This window comes from Mustela nigripes, chromosome 10 (assembly GCF_022355385.1).
Source record: "Mustela nigripes isolate SB6536 chromosome 10, MUSNIG.SB6536, whole genome shotgun sequence".
In the NCBI taxonomy this organism is placed as follows: domain Eukaryota; kingdom Metazoa; phylum Chordata; class Mammalia; order Carnivora; family Mustelidae; genus Mustela; species Mustela nigripes.
Window position 1 is genome coordinate 20,793,895 of NC_081566.1, and position 19,128 is coordinate 20,813,022.

The 19,128-nt window shown below is 35.3% G+C and overlaps 1 protein-coding gene across 1 annotated transcript in view; it reads right to left on the minus strand.

The window, feature by feature from the left end:
* Window positions 1-19,128, minus strand: part of TRMT1L (tRNA methyltransferase 1 like) — a 54,567-nt gene that overhangs the window by 27,629 nt on the left and 7,810 nt on the right. The window contains exons 4-10 of the mRNA XM_059412781.1: window positions 17,670-17,734; window positions 15,861-15,990; window positions 13,249-13,369; window positions 12,522-12,601; window positions 9,157-9,406; window positions 8,549-8,761; window positions 6,032-6,222 (exon numbers count right to left, since the gene is read on the minus strand). Coding sequence (XP_059268764.1) covers window positions 6,032-6,222; window positions 8,549-8,761; window positions 9,157-9,406; window positions 12,522-12,601; window positions 13,249-13,369; window positions 15,861-15,990; window positions 17,670-17,734 — 1,050 coding nt within the window. The remainder of the gene's footprint in view (window positions 1-6,031; window positions 6,223-8,548; window positions 8,762-9,156; window positions 9,407-12,521; window positions 12,602-13,248; window positions 13,370-15,860; window positions 15,991-17,669; window positions 17,735-19,128) is intronic.

Consider the following 19,128-nt stretch of genomic DNA (forward strand, 5'->3'; position numbering starts at 1 on the left):
GGGGCGCCTGGGTGGCTCAGTGGGTTGAGCCTCTGCCTTCGGCTCAGGTCATGATCCCAGGGGCCTGGGATCGAGTTCTGCATTGGGCTCTCTGCTCAGCAGGGAGCCTGCTTCTCCTCATCTCTCTCTGTGTCTGTCTCTCTGCCTATTTGTGATCTCTCTCTCTGTCAAATAAATAAATAAAATCTTAAAAAAAAAAAGTGTAGGGATAGAGGGTACATACCTCAGTATCATCAAAGCCATCTATGAAAAACCCACAGCGAATATCGTTCTCAATGGGGAAAAACTGAGCGCTTTTCCACTAAGATCAGGAACATGGCAGGGATGTCCACTATCACCACTGCTATTCAACATAGCACTAGGAGTCCTAGCCTCAGCAAACAGACAACAAAAAGAAATTAAAGGCATCCAAATCAGCAAAGTCGTCAAACTATCACTCTTTGCAGATAATTGGATACTTTATGTGAAAAGCCCAAAAGACTCCACTCCCAAACTGCTAGAACTTATACAGGAATTCAGTAAAGTGTCCGGATATAAAATCAATGCACAGAAATCAGTTGCATTTCTCTACACCAACAAGAAGACAGAAAAAAGAGAAATTAAGGAGTTGATTCCATTTACAAATGCATCCAAAACCATAAGATACCTAGGAATAAACCTAACCAAAGAGGCAAAGACTCTGTACTCAGAAAACTATAAAGTACTCATGAAAGAAATTGAGGAAGACACAAAGAACTGGAAAAGTGTTCCATGCTTGTGGATTGGAAGAACAAATACTGTGAAAATGCCTATGCTACCTAAAGCAATCTGCATGTTTAATTCAATCCCTATTAAAAATACCATCGATTTTTTTTCAAAGAAATGGAACAAATAAACCTATAATTTATATGGAATCAGAAAAGACCCTGAATAGCCAGAGGAATGTTGAAAAAGAAAGCCAAAGTTGGTGGCATCACAATTCCAGACTTCAAGCTCTATACAAAGCTGTCATCACCAAGACAGTATGGTACTAGCACAAAAACAGACACATAGATCAATGGAACAGAATAGAGAGCCCAGAAATAGATTCTCAACTCTATGGTCAACTCATCTTTGACAAAACAGTAAAGAACGTCCAATGGAAAAAAGAAAGTCTCTTCAACAAATGTTGTTGGGAAAATTGGACAGCCACATGCAGAAAAATGAAACTGGACCATTTCCTTACAACACACATAAAAGTAGACTCAAAATAGATGAAAGACCTCAGTGTGGGAAATGAATCCGTCAAAATCCTGGAGAACACAGGCAGCAACCTCTTCAATCTCAGATGCAGCAACTTCTTCCTAAGAACATCGCCAAAGGCAAGGGTAGCAGGGCAACATGAACTATTGGGACTTCATCAAGATCAAAAGCTTTTACACAGCAAAGGAGACAGTCAATAAAACCAAAAGACAACTCACAGAATGGGAGAAGATATTCACAAATGACATATCAGATAAAGGGCCAGTATCCAAAATCTATAAAGAACTTATCAAACTCAACACCCAAAGAACAAATTGTCCAATCAAGAAATGGGCAGAGGACATGAACAGACATTTCTGTGAAGAAGACATCCAAATGGTCAAGAGACACATGAAAAAATGCTCAACATCACTCAGCATCAGGGAAACACAAATCAAAACCACAATGAGATACCATCTCACACCAATCAGAATGGCTAAAATTAACATGTCAGGAAACGACAGATGTTGGAAAGGATGCAGAGAAAGGAGAACCCTCCTGCACTGTTGGTGGGAATGCAGGCTGGTGCAACCACTCTGGAAAACAGCACGGAGGTTCCTCAAAAAGTTGAAAATAGAGCTACCTTATGACCCAGCAATAGCACTACTGGATATTTACCCTAAAGATACAAATACCGTGATCTGAAGGGGCATGTGCACCTGAATGTTTATAGCAGCAATGTCCACAATAGCCAAACTATGGAAAGAACCTAGATGTCCATCGACAGATGAATGGATAAAGAAGATGTGGTATACATTCACAATGGAATACTATGCAGCCATCAAAAGAAATGAAATCTTGCCATTTGCAATGACATAGATGGAACTAGAGGGTATTATGCTGAGTGAAATAAGTCAATCAGAGAAAGACAAATATCATATGATCTTCCTGATATGATGAAGTTGAGAGGCAACATGGGGGGTTTGGGGGGGTGGCTAGGAAAAGAATAAATGAAACAAGATGGGATTGGGAGGGAAACCAAAAGAGACTCTTAATCTCAAAAAACAAACTGAGAGTTCCTGGGAGTAGGAGGGTATGCAAAGCGTTGTTGGGTTATGGACATTGGGGAGGGTATGTGATACGGTGAGTGCTGTGAAATGTGTAAGCCTGACGAGTCACAGACCTGTACCCCTGGGGAAAATAGTATGTTACATGTTAATAAAAATAATTGATAAAAAAAAGGAAGGTGAAATAAAGATATGACCAGATAAGTAAAAAGTGGGAGAGTTTGTTGCAGAAATATTAAAGTAGGTTCTTTAGGCTGAAAGGAAATGCAATAGAGTATCTTGAATCCAAAGTTAGGACCAAAGAGCACTGGAAAGGCAATTATCTGGGTAACTATAACAGATGTGTGTGTGTGTGTGTGTGTGTGTGTGTATTCGCACTTCTCCTGTCTTAAATTCTTTGAAAATCGTAAGAATATTTAAAAAATAAATACAATACTATATTGTTGGATTGGGTCACTATATATATATAATTAACATATGGCAAAAATAGCCTACATGGGAAGAGAAAAATAGGATTACATTAGAGCAAAGTTGCTAGCTTTTGCCAGTCTTTAGTCAATATTAACCTGAGGTAGTTCAAGGTAAGTTAAAGGTGCATACTATAATCCCTGGAGAAACCATTAAGAAAATAACTGAAAAATATATAGCAAAAAAATCAGCAGAATAATTAAAATGACACACTAAAAATATGTCTAAGATTTAAAAAGGCAACAAAAGTGAAACAGAACAAGAAAAGGGCATAAAAGACATAAAAACGAATAGCAAAAGAGCTGACATAAAGTCAACCATTTCAATAATGACATTTAGTAGGAACTGTCGAAAACTCTCCTCAAAAGGCTGACACGATGAGACTGGATAAAAAAGTAAGATCCAAGAAGACATTTATGGATTGTAAGTAATAGGAAGACAAAAATATTATGTCAATAGGAACTACAAGGTGGTGTTTATATTACCATCAGATAATATATCCATTCAGATAAAAACCAGAGAGATAAAGATGGACATTTCATAATGGTAAAAGGGTCACAGATGAAGAAGATAAAACAATTACAAATCTGTCTGAACATTTCTGGAGATAAAATGATCATTACAGACAGGCTGAGGAGATCTAGCATAAGCATAGTAATACAAAGGCAAGATAAATATCAGAATTAAATAAATATTTAAGAAAATCCTCTTGAAATGAAAGATGATTTGAAATACTGAAGGGGTACACCATGACTTAGGAAAACTTATCCTAAAAAGCTATACCCTAATAAAGTTACTGGACTTCAAAAGTTAATATTTCTTTGTGCAGCCAGGCAAAATAATGTCACATAAAAGAAGGAATATTTGCAATAATATTCAGTGACAGATGACAACATAAAAGCTTTTACAAGGTAGGAACTCAAAGAAACTCTAAACTCATTAAGTATAAAGGCAATGGGCAGTGAGTTTTAAACATGCAAGAAATCACGGAGTATTTTGCCCATGAACACTCTTGACTAAACTCAAAGTCAGATTTCTCAAACTAAGAGATGATTTAAGAAATATGGCAAAAAAAAGTGATGATGAGTACTAAACACATTTAATGTATAGATTTTATTGGCAAAATAAAATATCAGTGTTACATATTCTAACAACATATAAATGCTATAATGAACACAAATTAGGAAGGGAAAATGGAAAATGGGAGGCTGATTATCTCATTTATAATGCCAAGAAATCAAACTACTTAAAACCCAAAACAATTCAAATTTTGGAATACTTATTCACTACTACAAAAGTAAAAGATTAAGAAAGATAATAAATGAACAACAATAGGACAGATAAACCAGTATCTAAAGCAGTCAAGAGAAAAGGCAGAAAAGACAAGTGTTAAAAATTGTAAAAAAAGAAGATAACCACAGAAACCAAGAAAATTTAAAAAGCTAAAGCTATCCTGTCTGTACCCAACCACTGGAAAATAAAGAGCCAAATTCTAAATTCCTTTGCAGTTTAAACAGACTTCAAAGCCCAATCAAAATAATCCTAAAAAGGGAAACTATACACCATCTCATTAATGAATACTAAAACAAAATTTTAAAAATTAGCAAATAGAATCTATCTTAAGAAAATACTCCCTGACAGAGTTGTTTATTCTAGAAAGGCAGAATGGTTCAATACTGGAAAACTTTATTACAATTAATCAAACCAATTGACCTAAGAATATATACCACATAATCATCTCCATAGGTGCTGAAATATGACAAAATTCAACATCGTGCTAAAATACAGTACAAGTGGAAATGAAGGATACTTTCTTAACATGAAAAAATGATAGGTATCTCAGACCCATGGTTGACTCAGAAAGCACTAAAGAGAACTAAAAGGAACGTGACAGGATGCCTTCACTAGCAATGAACACTATAGCAAAAGACTTGCACAAATGAAAAGCATACTAGGTTATTAGGAAATTTTAAAATCATAATAGTATCTATCCTCCTTAATTTAATAAAATTAAAATACTAGCTGGCCTATTTATTTACTCTTTTTTTTTTTTTTTTTGGTCAGTTATTTTCCTTTATTAGTCAGTATAGTTTTTATTTTTTATTTTAAAATTAAAAAAAATTATTAACATATAATGTATTATTTGTCCCAGGGGTATAGGTCTGTGAATCATCAGGCTTACAGACTTCACAGCACTCACCATAGCACGTACCCTCCCCAGTGTTCATAACCCAACCACCCACTCCATCCCCCTCTCCCTCTCCCCCTTTTATTTACTCTTTTACTAAGAGAAAAGGAAGATCCCCTATCAGGAACACTCTGAAAACAGAGCTTTGAAAAGGGACTGCTGTAACAGATATTAAACACTAAAAATCCTCTGTAATCAAAAATAGTGTGGTAAAGGTGTATGAATAGATATTCAACCATGGAACAGAATAGAAAATCCAGGAAGAAACTCAAATATATTCTTTAGTATAAGGAAGAGATGGTATTCTCACATTAGGAGAAAGGTGAATTATTCAATAAAACATAACCTACCCTGAATATAGAAACACGAAAATTCTAACTACAGACAAAATCCAGAATACATAAAAGAAAACTAAATTAACTTTAAAACAGCAACAAAAAACTTCTCCACGTGAAAGGTTAAAAAAAAAACAAACCAGATGTCAACTGAAGTCACAAGAGGAAAAAATACTTGCAACTCATATCACAAGGGTTAAACTCTAGTAAGAGTTCTTAAAAATCCATATTAAAACATGCCAAGAATCTAACAGAAAACAATGGACACCTATTTCTATGCCCCAGAAAAGCAAAAGAGAAACAACTCTAGGAGGGCATAAGCCTCATCTTTTTCTTTGATCCCCATGCCTGGCATATAGTAGAGGCTCAGTAAATGTTTACTGAAGGAATTTTATGACTGATGGTTTTTATATTAAGCCAGAAACATGATAATTACTTTTATAAAATTAGCGATTTGAAACACCCTAGACAAAGAGGTCATCTGACTTATGTTCCTAAAATTAGTGACAGTGGAAACTAAGTTATTTCTAGATGTTTGAATAGAGGGCAGAGCTAGAGAGCATAAATTGTACAGCATGAGTAAATAACTTTAATAAACTCACACGAATGTCTTGTCTGTTGATGAAAGGAAATCCAGTATAGGAAATAAAGTTAGCACTGTAATCTTTAAAATCAAAGGACAACAATATGTGTAATTAGGGATGTGATAAAGACTTATTCATTGGAGGCTTATACATAAGCACAATATCCAGTCAAGAGAAACTTGAATTTACCTTCTACCATATTACCATCCTTCTGAAAAATTCTCTCTTCACACCACTGACAATGGATCAGGTACTGAATCTTCTTGGCTGTTTCATCTGCAGAGGTAGGCCCCCTCAAAACTCTCACAACAACCAACACAAAATGTTCCAGAGCCACTGCAAAGAGTACTTCAATGCCTTTGTTACATCGGGCTGCAGCTCTGGAAAGAAATTTTTAAAGTTACTTTGGGGGCTTATCATTTTTCTTTGTTTGGCATTATACTGACAATACAAACCTGGACAGGAAACCATGGATGGGTTATGGGAAAATAAGGAAAGTTCCACTTTTTTTTTTTTTTTGACAGTTCAATTCTTAATAGTAGTGTTTTTAAAAGATCATTACTGTAACTTTTATACAAACTGAAACACAGGTAATAAAGGATGCTTGGGAGAATCTTCAGTAATTAGACATTTTCCATTATGGTATCCTCTCAGTAGGACTACACCCTCTGATTTTCAGTGTCACTTTCTTTTTTTTTTTTTTAATTTTTTTTAAGATTTTATTTATTTATTTGACAGACAGAGATCACAAGTAGAAGAGAGGCAGGCAGAAAGGGAGAGGAGGAAGCAGGCTCCCTGCTGAGCAGAGAGGCCGATGTGGGGCTTGATCCCAGGACCCTGGGAACATGACCTGAGCCGAAGGCAGAGGCTTTAACCCACTGAGCCACCCAGGCGCCCCAGTGTCACTTTTTTTCTTGTCCTCACCACCACCCTTCTTTCTTTTTATCTACTTTTTCTATAATAGTTCTTCCAAACAATGATTACTGAGGACTAACTACATGTAGGTTGGTATGTGCTGAAGGCTCAGTGAAAAATGAATAGGTGAAGTTTTTGCCACTATTAATTTTATAGACTTCTGGATTAAATTCTAATTGATATACCATTTATGTACTTAGTTTTCCCTCTGCAGTTATACATACTAAATTCAGTTCATGTGTATTAATTTCAATTTGTTGATATTACAATATAAACATTTCTAAGTATACACAATAGGTCCTTAGCATGTATACACACTGGATATCAGAGTTTTCCGATAATTAGGAATACTGGCAAAGGTATATGAAGCCTAATAATCTGTATTATGTTGAGGTAGGAACTTCATTCTAAATGTTGTGAACCCAATGTTGAGGCTAGTGAATGAACTGGCTGATCATGCATTAGCTATACTCTCAGGGTCAATTTATATAATATTGTACTATTCTTCAAGCATAATATTCTGAATAAAGTGGGTGCTCAAAAAAGAGGGGGGGCGTCTGGGTGGCTCAGTGGGTTAAAGCCTCTGCCTTCAGCTCGGGTCATGATCACGGGGTCCTGGGATTGAGCCCCACATTGGGCTCTCTGCTTGGCGGGAGGCCTGCTTCCCTTCCTCTCTCTGCCTGCCTCTCTGCCTACTTGTGATCTCTGTCTGTCAAATAAATAAATAAAATCTTAAAAAAAAAAAAAAGACTTTCTTTAACTCTTTAGAAATCCTGATGAAAAACAGAACTTTTTGTTTTATAGGTAAGATCATTTTGCAGAATCAAGTTTACAAACCATCACTTAAAATTTATGTTTATGTTTATTTTTGTTTTAGTTATCTCTACACCCAAAGCTTGAACTCAACAACTCTGAGATTAAGAGTTACATGCTCCATCGACTGAGCTAGCCAGGCACCCCATAAGCCATCATTTTATTCAAACTATGTAAAGAAAGGAGATGAAACAGACATAAAATGATTTTGGGGGCGCTGAGGTGGCTCAGTTGGTTGAGCTCCAACTTTCGATTCTGGCTCAGGTCAAGATCTCAGCGTCATGGGATTGGGCCCCGCATTGGGCTCCACACTTGGTGCAGAGTCTGCTTGAGATTTTTTTTTTCTCCCTGGGCTCTTCCCCCTGCTCGAATGCTCTCCCTAACACCTCTCTAAAACAAACAAACAAACAAACAAATAAATAAAATCTTAAAAACAATGACAAATAAAATACCCCAAAATTTTTTGGGGCACCTAGGTGGCTAATCAGTTAAGTGTCTTACTCTTGATCTAAGCTTAGATCTCAATCTCAGGATCTTCAGTTCAAGCCCTGTGTTGGGAGCTCCATGCCCAGCACAGAGCCACTTAAAAATAAATAAATAAATATAAAAACACCCCCTTCCCGATTTTTTGTAAATCTAAAAACAGCCTTTGCTTTTTCTTTTCATGGTGCTAGCCCCCATTTAACCTACATTGTTAAAAAAATAACTGATTTGAAGGTTTACTTTCCTTTTTATCTCTTCTTCCGTAAACTACTTTATTTTAATAAAACTTTTAATTGGAGACTAAACTATTTTAGGGACAAAACTTTTAAATCAGATTATAAAAGAAACATAAGATTACCAAACAAATCAAGATTCTAGACATGAATACAGAATTTGGACTTCGTGCATGTTTTGAAAAATGCAACTGGCACTTTTTGTAATATTATCTCTATCATATAACCAAACATATGAGGTATGTTGCTGTCAGTCTGGTACCTTGCCACTGCAGCTACAACAATTCTGGCTGCTAGTTCCTTGTAATATTCAGTTCGGACAATATTACAGCCATAGTGACGCCGGGCAACATGCTGTGCCTTGGCATATAAAGAACTGATATCTGTAGAAGTCACTGATACAATGCCAAGGTTTCTTATATTTCTGAACGCAGAATCTAGATAGTTCACGGATGTTCCAAAAGGGTCTAGATGTCTAAAATGAGAAAGAATATAATTTATTTAAAATCATACTCGTAATCAAAATGATACCACTGTCATTAAGTCTAATGAAAAAATGCCATGGATTCAAAAGTACTTTACAAATCTGTTTTAAATATACAGTTCTGTTTTTAAATTAAGTAATAAAATGATCACATGATATATACATCACATATAAGAATGGATCAGGCTTACAGGAAAACTGTCATGCTTAGGAATTGTATTTCAAATGCTAGAAAATGTTCTTATTGAATTTTTTATGCCAACAAAAAAACCTATTAATGCAAGTAAGTAAAAAACAATAGTCTTTTTTATCCCCCTCCAAAACCTGGGCCAGTTTAGAAATTCATACACACACACACAAAGTAACACAAATTTTTTTGCACTTACATGAAATCAAAAGATCTCAGATGCATCAGTACATTGGCATCCATTTTGGTCACCTTAATATTACCAAGGTTTTCCTCTCCTTCTTCAAGAATAGCATCACTCTCTTCCTTTTCCTTACTGTCCACCACCACTTTCAATTTGTTTAAATGGCAATTCTCCTGAATTAGTGTCACAGAGTTTTCATTCAAGTCATTAATTGTAACCTTAACTGCACTTCCAAGATGTTTTGCCCATTGTAGTCCCATTATCCCTTAGGAGAAATGTGAAGGAAAAGGAATTTTAAATTGTAGTAATTAAAGAACAGTATATAATAATAAATATTTTATAAAACCAAAACCATATTGTTTCAAAATCTTAATATTGTCATAAATAATTTTTTTTTTTACTTTCTCACTACAAACCCTCTGAATAAAAGTTACCATACACACACAAAATGTGTCTAACAGATTTTCATTAATACTTCTAAAACTTTTCCGAAACCCCCAGTCAAATAAAATAATCATGTTTGTTCTTTATTGGGGGGAATAGGTTTTCTTTTGTTAAAATTTCTTACAATGGAATGCTTTTTTCAAACAAAATCTTACAGAGAAACCCAATATACAATAAGAGTAAGGGCGGAGTTACTCAGCCTGGGGGATGGGAAGCTGAAAACTCCTCCTGCTGAAGTTTACCTAATGCACCAAATTACGAAAACAACTTTAGTGGATTAACATTTTTCACACACTGTACAACAGCATCATTGTGAATAAACAGAACAACTTTGTACATGTAAGCAAATGATCAAGAATTCAGACCAAGAAAGCTTTTCCTCACAGGCTTTCTAGACCATACTGGATTAGTGCCACAAGCAACATCTGTTACAATATGGGAGAGGTGCCACAGGCCCAGACACTGTGTATTAGAAAACCCTCTATGGTCAATACTTTTAGTACATCTTCTTCACTCATATGTCTCATAAATGTAAATATTTAACATCCACTATGTGCCATGGTCTTTACAAATATTTTCAAGTTCTCATTATAAGCCTGTGATTAGTTCTAACATTCACATTTTAGAGATGGGGAAGCATGGAAACTGACTGCTATGAACTGATACAAGTTTACAAGGGAACATTACACGAAAGGACTGAAAAGCTCAGACATTAGCTTTGATGATCTCAGCTGAAAAAAGAATAGTTCATTGCAGCATTATTTATAATAGCCAAGACACAGAAACAACCTAAGTGTCCACAGATGGATGAAGAAATGTGACATATGCATACACACACTAGAAAATACTATTAAGCCATAAGAAAGAAGAAAATCTTGCCACTTGTGACATCATGGATGGACCACTGGAGGCACTATGTTAAGTGTAGTAAGTCAGAGAAAGACAAATACTGTATGATCTCACTTATATGTGGACTCTGAAAAAACCAAACTCATAGAAACAGATCAGATTTGTAGGTTGCCAGAAGTAGGGCAGGGGGAGGGTAGAGGGTGGAAGAATTGGATGAAGATGGTTAAGAGTCCAAAGAAGATAGACAGATGGCCAACAGACACATGAAAAGATGCTCAATATCACTAATCATGAGTAAAATGTAAATCAAAACAATGAGATATCACCCTTGCACCTACGAGAATGGCTAGAATCAAAAAGACAAGTGTTGGTGAGGATGCAAAGAAAAATGAACCCTCACTCACTGTTAGTGAGAGTGTAAATTGGTGCAGCCACTGTGGGAACCAGTATGGAGTTTCCTCAAAAAAATGAAAATAGAATTACCATATGATCCAGTAATTCTACTACTGGGTATTTACCCAAAGAAAATGAAAATAATTAAAAAAGATGCATGCTTCCCTGTGTTTACTGCAGCATTATTTACAATAGCTAAGATATAGAAGCAACTCAAGTATCTCCTGATAGATGAATAAAGAAGGAAGTACTTATACACAATGGAACACTATTCAGCCATAAAAAAGAATGAGATCTTGGCCAACTGCAACAACATGGATGGGCCTAGAGAGTATAATGCTAAGTGAAATAGATAGGGAAAGGCAAATAAAATTTCACTCATATGTGGAATTTAAGAAACAAAATTAACAAAGAAGAGAAAAAAGCAGATTCTTAAATACAGAGAACAAATTGGTGGTTGCCAGAAGGGAGGTGGGTTGGGGAATGGGTAAAATAGATTAAATGTAATTAAAAAAAAAAAAAAAGACAAAGAAAAAAGAATAAAGAAAAAGGGTTGGATAAGGGAAAATGCTGGTAATTAAATTTGGAAAAGTAGGTTGGGATCAGATTATGCAAGATATTAAATTGCTTTTAACCACTACTTTTCCAACAAAGAGGAACTTACAAAGGAGAGCTAATTCCTGCTATCATCCTTTTGCTACAAACTTCCCCAAAATACAGTCCTATGACCTATTAGAAGAAAGACTTGAATTACGTTCAGGTGACTTCTTAGAAATTTTCTACCCTATTATCTTTTCTTTACTCTTAAGTTATTTTGGGAAAAATGTTCTCAGTATTTAAAATTACCCCTCACCCCACAGCCTAATGACTAGGCAGTTTATTATATCACAAAAAAAGAGATAACCAAACATCAAGTATTTCCTGATTATAATGAACCAGTATTCTTGAAAAAAGAAAAAAAAATCCTATCTGAAACTGATCACACCTGAAAATCCAACTACCAATTAACAGAAATACAGGGGACAGAGGAACATGTTATACAAACCATGGAGATACCATTAGCAAAAATCTAGACTCTGGAAAAGTCTATAAGGCAAACAAGCTACATATCAACAAATGATTATCACACACAAACAAAATGATGGACGTGAATATAGATTAAAAAGAGATTTAGAAATATCAAACAATGAAATATATAGTCTTTATTTGAATCCCTGCTTGATTAAAAAAAATCAGGTAATTGGGCATATTTAACATTTGATATTAAAACATTTGATATTGATTTAATTTTTTAAGATGTGATAATGGTATCATGGTTTTCTTTTTTAAAAATCCTTATCTTTCAGAGAACCAACTGAAATATTTACAGATCAAATGATGTATCAGTGATTTGTATCAAAATAATGGGGATAAGGATGGTAGAAGGAGGTATGAGGGAAAAGTGCATGGGATACAGCCAAAAGAACAAGCACAAGTTGATAATTTTTGAAGTGAGTGATAGATAGCAAAGGACTCTATTATGGTCTACTTTTGTATATATTGGAAATTTTTCCACAATGAAAATATTTACTTTGAGTCTTTAATTTTTTATGCCAAAATATTCTGCCAGATAGAATATCCGTATACATTTTCTAAGAAAAAATACTGCATAAAGCTGATAATTAAAGTGGAGTTCCAAAAAAAACATTACTCACCAGTGGCTCCAAAGGCATCTAGACATTCCAAAGGTTTTCTTTCTTCAGCCAAAGCAGCCAATGTACAGAATATTAGTTGCCTAGAAAGTATAATAATCTGAAATAATTTTACTGTACCATGGCTTCATCACTGTAGATTTTATTTTATTGAAGAATAGTGAGATGGGGAGCCTGGGTGGCTCAGTCAGTTAAGCATCCGACTCTTGATTTCAGCTCAGGTCAGGATTTCAAGTTTGTGAGATCAGCCCCACACAGGGTTCAGAGCTGGGCATGAAGCCTGCTTAGGATTCTCTCTCCCTCTCTCTCTCTCTCTCTGCCTCTTCCCCCACCTCAGGCTCACACTCTCAAAAAAGAGAGAGAATTGGGGTTCCTATTTTCTGTACAACCTGTTTTAAAGGAAGACCTAGTAATATATTCCCTACTTTAGTATAAGAAGTAAACATTTGTGAAATTAAACTATCAATCTAGTTGGGTTCTATAAACAAGCATTCACCATGAATAATGATTCCATAAATAAAACTTGCCCACAAAAGTACTATTTTACTCTCTGAGAAAAAAATTAGTTTGGTAGGATAAAAGAAAACAATCATTCTAAGAAAATACTAAAACAGATGACTCTCAATCTGTACCTAGTTTTAAATTTCACTGTATTAGAACATAAGATTAAGAGAAGGTACATTTGTTATAATTTGAAACATCCCATAATCCTTTTCCCAATTTATCTTACCGGTTTAGTTTCATTTTGGGATTAAAATAGGAATCTGTTTTTTGAGGTACAGAATAGTTAGGACAAACTTGTACATCTGTGTCTGCCTCTTTCAAAATTTCATTAGGTGGTTTTGCAGAAGCTAAAATGAAAAAAAAAAAAACGATTTCCAGTGAAATACAAAATAATTCTAAATATCCAAAACAATACACATTAAAAGAAATAACTTTTCATTTTAATATTTTGTTAATGTAACCAATTGAGTAAATAATGGAAAAAGAAAAACAACCCAAAACTGATTTATTCAGTACTGTCTCTAGGAAAGAGTAGCACTCAATTAAGTATTTGGGTAATTAAAGTTTATTAAGTCAAATCTTCCCTGCCTTGAACATCAAAATATCTGTATTATAACCCTAGCTAAGAACAATAAGCTTAAAATAAAACAAAAGTTGGGGAAAAAAAAATTCAGGACTCCTGGGTGGGTCAGTCAGTTTAAGCGTTTGCCTCCAGCTTAGATCATGATCCTAGGGTCCTGGGATCGAGTTCCACATTGGGCTCCTCGCTCAGTGGGAGGTCTGCTTCTCCCTCTGCCTGCTGCTCCCTCTGCTTGTGCACTTTCTCTCTCTGACAAATCAATAAAATCTTAAAAAAAAATCCTAAAACGCCTTTATTGTTCATCAACCCCTATACTGTGTTTACATAGACTGGCTGCTAAATATACCTTACTGTGATACAATGGTTATAAAGTTAGTATCTCTGTTTCATTCCATAAGTCATCGTGGATGACAAAGAATCACTATACTTCCAGAACATGCTAGATTTCAGAACACTTTCTTATAACTACAACCGTAAAACACAAAATTATCTTTTTTTTTTTAAAGATTTTATTTATTTATTTGACAGAGATCACAAGTAGGCAGAGAGGCAGGCAGAGAGAGAGGGGGAAGCAGGCTCCCCACCGAGCAGAGCCCGACGCGGGACTCGATCCCAGGACCCCGAGATCATGACCGGAGCCGAAGGCAGCGGCCTGACCCACTGAGCCACCCAGGCACCCAATACAAAATTATCTTAAATTGGGTCTAAAGTAATGGGGAAAAAAAAGATTCTACATTTTGTATATATTAGAATCATTTAGCTATGAGCCCAAATGAAATACTGATGTATTTGTGTTTGTATATTTTAGGAATGAGACATATATATTATGTGTGGGGGAAAAATAGTCTTTATTTTTGGCTTTTTCTTTTCTTTTTTTTAAAGATTTATTTATTTATTTGACAGAGATCACAAGTAGGCAGGGGCAGGCAGAGAGAGTGGGGGAAGCAGGCTCCCCGCTGAGCAGGGAGCCCGATGTGGGGCTTGAGACCAGGAGACCCTGAGATTATGATCCGAGCCAAAGGCAGAGGCTTAACCCACTGAACCACCCAGGCGCCCCTGTGTTTGGCTTTCTTGATAATATTAAAATCAGAATGTTAACTACATGGCAACCGTACTTCCCTTTTTACAATGCCAAATCATAGTTAACATTCCCTAGTGTTTTTTATATTCTTCTACACCCACCAAAGTGGCATGTGACTTATCTCACAAGATCAGCCTTTCTCAAACCAGTTTCTACCAGCAATTAAGCTCTATAGAAAATTATTTCAGTGACTATTTTTTCAATTCTTGAAAGAAAAGTACATAATAACCATTTTAGATGTATATGAGATAAATTAATTCATTACATACAATGGATGCCTTAGGGCATGAGGTCTTAATTCTTTTTTTTTTTTTTTAAAGATTTTATTTATTTGTCAGAGAGAGATAGAGAGAGAAAACGCACATGCATGTGCAAGTAGGTGGAGGGGCAGGCAGAGGGAGAAGCAGGCTCCCTCCTGCGCAAGTTGCTCAATCTGGGACTCGATCCCAGGACCCTGAGATCACAACCCGAGCCAATGGCAGACACTTAACCAACTGAGCCCCAGGCATCCCATTAATTCTTAAGAAGGGCTGCCTCACTAATAACAAGCTATTAATAACCCGATATCACTTCAGGATAATAAATGGTCTTTATATAACTCCTTTTTCCAGTGTTTTCAACAGTAAGTATAATATAGCTATCTATAATCTTCTGTTAAGATACCTATATTTAGGAGTGCCTGGGTGGCTCAGTCAGTTAGGTGGCTCACTTTGGTTTGGGTCATGGTTCCACTGTTTTGGGATCACGCCCCACATCAGGCTCCCTGCTTGCTGGAGAGCCTGCTTCTCTCTCTCCCTCTGCCTGTCAGCTCTGCCTACTTGTGCTCGCTCAAGCTCTCTGTCAAATAAATAAACAAAATCTTAAAAAAAAAAATGTATATATATATATATATATATATATATAAATACACACACACACATATATATATATATGTATATTTACTTTGGCATCAATCACTTTTTCTACCCACATTAAATATGTTTGTTAAACTGAGGACAGTTAAATGTTGTTGGGAGCCTCACAGAAAGAAAATGAAACATAAGGTAATGGATTAATAGTTAACTAAATGTTTTGGTTAAGTCCTTGTATTTTATCTCCCTGCTGTCTGAAAAGAATAACTCGATCATTGTTTAAGGATTTACTTATCAACACATGTTAATGAGATTGCTCAACTTACCAGCAATATACCTGGATTTCGTTTCTCCTTTATTCACATGTCGCCTTACATGTCCCAGCATATCGGTTCTTCTGGTGATTGTTGCTGAACAAATGATACAATGATAATGGGCGCCCAGTTTACTGGATATCTATCAAACAGAGTATTTAATTTAAATGTACAATGAAAGACAATGAAATAGAAGTTTATTAAGATTGCAAATTGAAGTATGTTAGTGTGTCACGAGTTTAATGATGTAGAAGACAGTATTAATATTGCCATGGGACTTCAAAGGGATCTTTACTTCCTTCTCTACATTTATGTTTGCTTTTTACTTACTTTATAATAGACCACAACTTTGTTTTTCCCATTCATTCTAGTCAGCATATAACTGTACCCTATTTTCTATAAGTAGCACTTATAAAAATGGCATAAAATTAGCAGAACTGTATTAGTAGGTGAGTAACAATTGTTCTCCAGGAAAATAAAGTACTGATTTATACTGTTTGCAGCTTTCTGTGGTATGTGTACTCTACCACGGCCAATGCCAAGCTACAATTGTGACAGATTTCAAGCTACTGATGTGAAATCACTGAATGTGAGTTTGGGAAAAGATGTGTAATATCCTACTAGAGAGCATGGCCTCCATGCAGATATAATAAATATAATATATAATATAAATATATAATGTATTATATATATGTTATACATATATATGTATATGGCGCCGACAATAGTAAAATAGGTAATAGGAAATAATGAGACTGGAGTACTCATTACATTTGTTTATAATATAATTTATTCACTTTAAAATTTATACAATTTAATTTTTAATGATGGCCATGTTTAACAACCAACTTTCAATATTTCTAGAAATATGGGCTAGTTTCGGCATACCACTGAATGCTAGGAATGTAATAAAAAGACTAATGGTCCAAGTAAAAAATTTTCATTTTGTAATTTTTCATTTAGCTGAAAATAAAGAGATTATTCCAATGGCTTTTTTCTACTTTTGATACCTTTTACCCCTTTACCCTTAGAACTTCTACCTCCTACCTCCTCAGAGCTTCTACCTCTTTGGGATCAAACAGCAAGTAAAGAACAGGTGAAAACATTACACATTGGTACTGTTGTCATCCCATTCAAAATGTCCTGGATAGGGTTGATGGACCAACCATTGTTCTGACCCCTGCTTAAGAAATGTTTGTTTTTTTTCTCCCCAGCACTTTACTCTTTTTAGTGGCCCGAAAAAAAATTAATAATGAGGACTTCTTAAGCGAATATGCATCCAGGATAGTACTACTAAAAACTATTTTGTAATTTGTATTCCCCAAAAGTTAAATGTATCCTAAAAAGGGACATTAGCACTTTTAAACAATTATTAAGATTTCAGAAAGTTTCTTAATTCTGTCCTTTGACAGATTAAAAGAGCACAGAGAAGGTAAATATGAATTGACATACTGATATTTAACTGAATCACAGAAATTGAAGGCTTTTATCCCATAATCAATTTATTTTAAAAGAAGAATATTACTTTTTATTTAAATTCTCCATTCCAAAATTAGTAAATAGGTTAACTTTTGTTCTGAAACCACAAGAGAAAAATTTATCTGAATAAAATTAAAAACTGAAAAATGAAAAGTTCAATACAGTAACTCTTTTTTTCATATAATTCATATTTTTTTCCTACCAGGATAATCTGAAAGCACTCAGACACAAAATCTTAAAGTAAACCTCATTGTCAAATGTGCCCACAGCCTTAAAGCCAGGTAAAAATTCTGCTTTCTTTAAAGAGGGCTAAATTTAAAAATAAATCTCACATCTGATTACCTGTTCTCCAATAATGTTTGGTTTCACTGGTCGACAAGGTAAGTGACAGATGCACATCCTGTAACCTAAAGTGAAGAATCGCTGGTTGTCATATCAGTTCATTAAATATTCAAGTACCATTAAAAATTATTAGCAAATTTTATTTTATAAGAATAACTGGGATTCTTATTTATAAGGTCATAGTTTATTTGAATGAGACTTAGTTTTCTATATTTTTTATATAACACATAGTACAAAAACAAATGTATGATATCCAGGTTTGAATTCTGGTTCTGCCAAGACTATGTGTTACCTTGATTGGTCATTTAGCTTCTTTGGGACTCAATTTTATCATCTATTCTCTGACATTGTGACTTTTTATTAGGCTTCGCCTTCTTTGCCTCATAATACAGCTGCCGCTACATAGCCTCTTCTTCGTGAGAAGGCACTTAGCTCTCTCCCATCCTTCTTAACCTTCTTCATGCATCCTCTTCCCTCTCTTCCACTCTAAAGAACAGATTTTTCTATAGGCTTAATGGCTACATGACTTTTCCCCCCTCATTTTCTTGGTAACTTTAATGCCTTTTATGGTTGCAACTATCTCCCCTGGGGGAAGGAATTCCAAATTCTAGGTCTAGTTACCAACTCCTTTCTGAGGACCAGATCTCTCCTTCTGATTGCCTGCTGAGGATGTACGACTGGGTTATCCGGTCAGTATTTCAAAATCTGTCAAGGACTAAGGTGTCCAGCTCCTTTCTTCTCATACCTTGCATCGAATTGTTTCTCTTACTTGTACATACGGAAGTATCCCAGGATGCAGTAACTTCTTTTTTCTCCACTGATATGTACTCCTATGGCTATCCCACCTCATCCATGGCTTTAAATACCATTTATATTCTGACAATTCCCAAATGTGTATCTCTAGCTCCAACCTTTCCCCAAACTCAAAATTCTTATCTAGACTTGACATCTCCAGGAGATGCATCTAACGTTCGCATGCCTAAATCTGCAGGCTTGGCCTTTTCCCCCCATACCTGGTCCTCAAGCAGTCTTCTCTGCTCAGTAAAGGATACCACCATTCTTACAGCTGTTCAAGTCTCAGGCTCACGCATTCTTGGCTATTTTCCCCTCACATCTTACTTCTATTCCTTCGGCAGGTCTTGTTGCTTCTACCTTAAACATATTTGCAAACTACTTTGAGACCTGCTTGCTAAAACAAAACCTGTGATACTCGCCACGTACCAGATCATCACCATGTGAAAAAAATCCAACAACTTAATGTACTTAAGAAAGTAAAGAAATGCCATGAGCCATTTAAGAGATGGGAATAATAGGGAAGACAAAGACTAACCTAAAGGTTAAACAATGACTTAAATAAAGAATACAAAAAGAACTTTTTAACTAAAATGAGACCGTTCTTTTTTGATAAAAAGACATGATTTACGTACATTCTTAAAAATAATTAAACAGGGGGTGGGAG